The 5355-nt window shown below is 39.2% G+C and overlaps 1 protein-coding gene across 2 annotated transcripts; it reads left to right on the top strand.

Annotated features, from left to right (window-relative positions):
• Positions 1 to 633: 633 nt before the first annotated feature.
• Positions 634 to 4730, top strand: gja8b (gap junction protein alpha 8 paralog b). 2 transcript variants are annotated; one of them, XM_038277577.1, is made up of 2 exons: positions 634 to 810; positions 1325 to 4730. In XM_038277577.1, the coding sequence occupies exon 2, from the start codon at positions 1340 to 1342 to the stop codon at positions 2606 to 2608; it is 1269 nt and encodes a 422-aa protein (XP_038133505.1). In that variant the 5' UTR covers positions 634 to 810; positions 1325 to 1339; the 3' UTR covers positions 2609 to 4730. The 2 variants fall into 2 exon arrangements, with proteins under 2 accessions (XP_038133505.1, XP_038133504.1); XM_038277576.1 differs by having other exon boundaries at positions 636 to 810; positions 1293 to 4730.
• The last annotated feature ends 625 nt before the right edge of the window (positions 4731 to 5355 follow it).

Genomic DNA, 5355 nt, shown 5'->3' with positions numbered 1-5355 from the left:
TGTATTCAGAATATTCTAAATCTATAAAAAACGGAAGTTAAAAAAAAAGTCTTAAAGCTTATTCCATTTTTTTTGAAACATTTGTTGTGATTCACAATAAGTTTGTGTGTTACAAGGAACAAAGAGATAAACCCAAGATCCATACCTGACATGCTGCCCAATGGCCATTAATTACAAAAAGAGGGAAAAAAACAAAACAGGCAAATAAAATCAGATAAAAAAAAATCCTAAAACAAAAGTTAGATATTGTTGTGTTTTGAGACTCAGACACATTGCAATTAATCCACACATATTCTGTCCCCAAAGAATCACTGTGTTTTTTTACTAATCCACAAGGTTCTCCTTTATCCTTGCCTGGTCTTATGGTTTATTACTGACCTGCCTCTAATGGCATCAGCTGGAGGCAGCGGTTCAAACTGCATCCACCTCGCCCATATTTCCATAGATGGAACATGGATGGGTAAGAAAGTAGGAGTTTGACTGCGCTGCTGTGGACTCAATCCCCCGACAGTGTCCGTGTTGGTGCAGGAGCTTGAGGCCTGCTTCCATACATCCCTGCCCTGGCTTTGTTGATCCTATTGTCTTTTGCGTCACCCACACGTCGCCCAGCAAATAAAGGCCGTCTGGCTCCAAGCTTAAATATTGCAGCAAACTAAAAACCAACCATCAGACTCGATTCATTCACATCTGCTCAGTGGGGCGACAAGGACAGGGCTTTAGGTGGGAAAGAGGGCAGAAAAAAGTTCACTTTCCCCTGCCGGGTGCCAAGAGAACGGGACAGGACTCAACTTTGCGGGAGCCGCAACTGTGGCAAGTTGCCCATTTTATTGCATTTTATCCTTTATGATACATTAGACAGGAGGGGTCTTTATGATACTTACTAATCTGTCGATCCTAGACTGTTTTTACTGGAAGAGTGAATTGTAATTTTTCAGATCTATAGACAGCAATGCTTATTCGTTTCTTCAAAGAGTTTTAATTGCATACAGAGAGATTAAGCAGATCAGCAATGATTAATCTTTAAATTGCTTCAGATAATTTCTTGATATTTTCGAATCCTTATTTGGAATAGAAACTGCAAGTTCTCGAGAAAAAGTTTAAACTTGTCATTTTTCAGTATTTGAAGTTTTTAACTGAAATGCATGTCCTTTAAGTTAGCAGCTCAGGTTTGATGTTCAAGAATTTCAAAGTCTGAATTTTCTTCTAAAGCATTGATTACTTTTGGCCCTCTCTTTCCCACTCCCACTGTGGGTCCTCCCTACCCCACCCTCCCTATGCGACTGCACCCTCAGTGTCCCTCCCTACCCCACCCTTCATTTTGCAGTGCTACGGACCGATCATGGGTGACTGGAGTTTTCTGGGTAATATTTTAGAGGAAGTCAACGAGCACTCTACGGTGATCGGCCGGGTGTGGCTCACGGTGCTCTTCATCTTCCGTATCCTCATCTTGGGCACGGCAGCAGAATTCGTGTGGGGTGACGAGCAGTCCGACTATGTTTGCAACACACAGCAGCCTGGATGCGAGAATGTGTGCTACGATGAGGCCTTCCCAATCTCCCACATCCGCCTGTGGGTTCTGCAGATTATTTTTGTGTCCACGCCGTCTCTGGTGTATGTTGGCCATGCTGTGCACCACGTCCACATGGAGGAGAAACGTAAGGAACGAGAGGAGGCAGAGCTTAGTCGGCAACAGGAACTAAGCGAGGAGCGTCTACCTCTGGCACCTGACCAGGGAAGTGTCCGAACAACCAAAGAGACCAGCACCAAAGGAAGCAAGAAGTTTCGCCTTGAAGGCACCCTGCTGAGAACCTACATATGCCACATAATCTTCAAGACACTATTTGAAGTGGGTTTTGTGGTAGGCCAGTACTTTCTTTATGGCTTTCGCATCCTACCATTGTACAAGTGCAGCCGCTGGCCCTGCCCAAACACAGTGGACTGCTTTGTGTCTCGCCCAACAGAGAAGACTGTCTTCATCATCTTTATGTTGGCTGTGGCCTGTGTCTCGCTATTTCTCAACTTTGTGGAAATTAGTCACTTGGGTCTGAAGAAAATTCGCTTTGTCTTTCGTAAGCCAGCTCCAGCCCCAGCCCAAGGTGACAGTACCACCCCGATGCCGCCACAAGGAAAAGGTCTGCCCCCGCTGGCTGTTTCCTCTTTGCAGAGAGCAAAAGGTTACAAATTGCTAGAGGAGGAAAAAGTTCCACCTTGCTCTCATCTCTACCCTCTTGCTGAAGTTGGGATGGAGGCTGGCAGAGGGACCCCACCCTTCCAGGAAGTGAAGGTGGAGGAAGTGCTGCCCATGGAGGACATCTCTAAGGTGTATGATGAGACTCTGCCTTCCTACAGCCAAACAACTGAGACAGGGGGAGTGACGTTGACGTTACAAGAAGAGCAAGCTGAGGAGGTGCCGCCACAAGAGGTGGAAGCAGAGAGAATAGAGGAAGGTCTAGATGAGGATGTGGAGATAGAGGAAGCTGTGAACACAGAGGTGGTAACCCCTGCCGAGCCAGAGGTGGAGGCGACGGATACGATAGAAGACACCAGACCTCTGAGTCGACTGAGCAAAGCAAGCAGCAGGGCCAGGTCAGATGATCTCACCATATGAACCTGTAAGAGAAAGCAGAGTCATGCTTTTACAAATTCAACATCAGAGAGAACATATGCAATGAATTCAAAGCAGTGCAGGTAGATGAAAAAGTTGATGAAAAAGAATATGGACAGGGATAGAGAAAAAAGCTTCTGCAGAAAGCAAAAAAAAATAAAATAAATAAAAACAAACAAAGCAATTAAAACGGTTTAGAGTGTTTGAGGTAAAATGGAATATAAAATTAGGGCTTAAAGAGGGGACTTTTTTACTTAGTGTGTACTTATTTTAAAAACAGGAGATGTTTTTACTTAATGAAAATCTTATTTTCAGTTTTTAGACATCTTTTCTATTGAAAGAGTTATAGCTATGTATAATGGAGAAATAGGCACTTGTATACAAGAGTAGAGTAGATAGGGGAAGGACTCCTAGAATGTCTGCAAGTCGATGCTTTTGCTGCAGATGGACGATGACTTTCGTATTCAGGCAGTGACAGTGAAAAGCTAACTAGTGGCCACAGACATTTCTGTCTAAGAATGTTTCTGCACAGAACACAACTGCTGGCAAAGTTAACAGGTACACAGATGTTTAGAAGCAACAGTCTGTTTTAGGTTCAGAGGGGCGTACTTCTTTTGCACATTCAGAGACTTCAACTCTGCAAGGCCTTTAACCCTCATAACACCTCATCTACTCATCCATTTATGCAAGATTCTTTCAAGAGAAGAGGGATATGCATCAGTTACTGAGCATTTCTCTCCTTTTTGTGTTTATGTGCTAGACGGTAAAGCCGAAGCATAGTCTTTAAGAATAAAAATTATAAAAAAAAAAAAAAGAACAGATGTTGAATGTCTTTTTCATTGTGATTTGCATATTTTTATTTTAGATATGTAGCTTTTAATGAAACAGTGTACTGTGTAATCAGCCCTCTGTGGAAGAGAGAGCAGGGCTCATTTGAACCAATCAGAGAGGGGACTGCCGTAGTGACCTTAGGCTAACTCCTCTTTTTGCGTGCTGTACAAATAGGCGTACAGGCGATAAAGATCATGCAGCATCAGCACAAACTATTGTTGTGGATGAGACAATAAAAGAAACCATGCTCATCAATGAAAACAGGCATCCTTGACCTGGGAAATCACATTTTATCTTAATCTCACATACGCATTGTTATTTATCAGGACAGTAAAAAAGACACACTATAAAATGCATAGGTTTCAGAGCATCTGTTCAACATGCCAAAAACAATTTAGATTAAATACATCACCATTAAAGCAACTGATTTCGGATATTAGAATTGTTGGAAGAAATATGATTTATAGGGTTAAGAAAGATTCTAACAAAACTATTAAATCTAATACAATCCTTGCAAGTAAATCTTTTTGAGTTAAGTGGTACATTTACCTTTATCAATAACAAGGGTTTTAATTTAAAGTGAAAACAAATGTTCACCCTCAATCTAGCAAAATTGTTTAATTCATATGGGTTTTTTTTCTCCATGCTGTACAACTGTTTGCTTTATCTGTAAATGTGCATTCTTGATTGTAGAAAGTGGATGTATTTTTCTGAGACATCTGTAAACATCATATTTCTCTTTTCTTTTTTTCAAGACATTAATATGTTATGTTCTGTGTGTTTCATGTTCCATATCCACAAACTCCACATACTCATAAAATAATGTGCCTGTAAAGCAGTTGTAGTGATTTGAGCATCAATTCCCAGTCTTCATGCTGCATAAATTTGTGCCATTTATGTAGCATTCAAAGTGTTTTTTGTCAAGATTATAATTGGACAAGTACTTCTCCCTTAGCGGAGGCATATATATATAACCCCTTTGTGAACCCCTCTACATCCCCTCATATCTGCACACCTTCATGATCCAATGCCAAAACAAGTTAAAAGTGCACAATGATGTCATGCTCCAAAGATAACACTGGGTCTTTTTTTACATTAAATGGCTGGTAATGTATGAATTTTTTTGTACTTTGAAACTGTAGAATTACCTGTATGTTTGTATGAAGACACAATTATTAATATTTGGGAAAAAACAAAACAGAAAAAATACAAATCCTTTTTACTAACTTGTAGTCTTCTCTGCTTATAGATCATTTTGAAATGTGAATAAATACAATAAAAAGTCAACCAAGGACATGAGAAGTTGTTTTCAATTTTCTCCTTAAAGGAAAAATAAGGACACAAAGCAATATAGTAATAATTTAGAATTTCCTATAGTAATGATGAACCTATATGAAGGGGGGGAACCCGATGGTCCATGCTTGTTGTGGTATTTAGACTCACTTATCACAAGCTAACTATCAAAATAAAAAACAAAATCCGCAAGAACAGGTAATTCTGAAATGAAAGTTACTTATCTTTTTTTCCAATCACAGACATTTTTACCTTTTCCAGTCTTTTTCTTTTCATTTTCAATGTATGAAAACCAGCTCAGAAAAAAAAGAAAGGAAAAGATAGACCAAGCTTTTTTTTCTTAAATTTCCTATTCTACAGGTTATTTACCTGAGGAGTATATTAATGAGCAGTAAAATGGTAAAAAATGATATCAAAGGTGGTTTACCAGTATAGTTTATAAATCTGAATTTAGGTTTACTCCTAATAAAGTAGGATATTTAATTTCTATAGCATTATCACTTTATTTGGATTTATAGTTATAGTTATACATATGCATATACATATATATATATATATATATATATATATATATATACAGAGTTATATATAAATGTTTGTATACCTGGAGCACGTAACAAAAATAA

Source organism: Cyprinodon tularosa, unplaced genomic scaffold (genome assembly GCF_016077235.1).
Source record: "Cyprinodon tularosa strain WSP-4 unplaced genomic scaffold, ASM1607723v1 ctg1325, whole genome shotgun sequence".
Lineage (NCBI taxonomy): Eukaryota > Metazoa > Chordata > Actinopteri > Cyprinodontiformes > Cyprinodontidae > Cyprinodon > Cyprinodon tularosa.
This window is presented reverse-complemented; position numbering and strand designations above follow the sequence as displayed.

Bases quoted from the DNA above. Each gene is read 5' to 3' on its own strand.
- gja8b (XM_038277577.1), top strand. From the start codon at position 1,340: ATGGGTGACTGGAGTTTTCTGGGTAATATTTTAGAGGAAGTCAACGAG.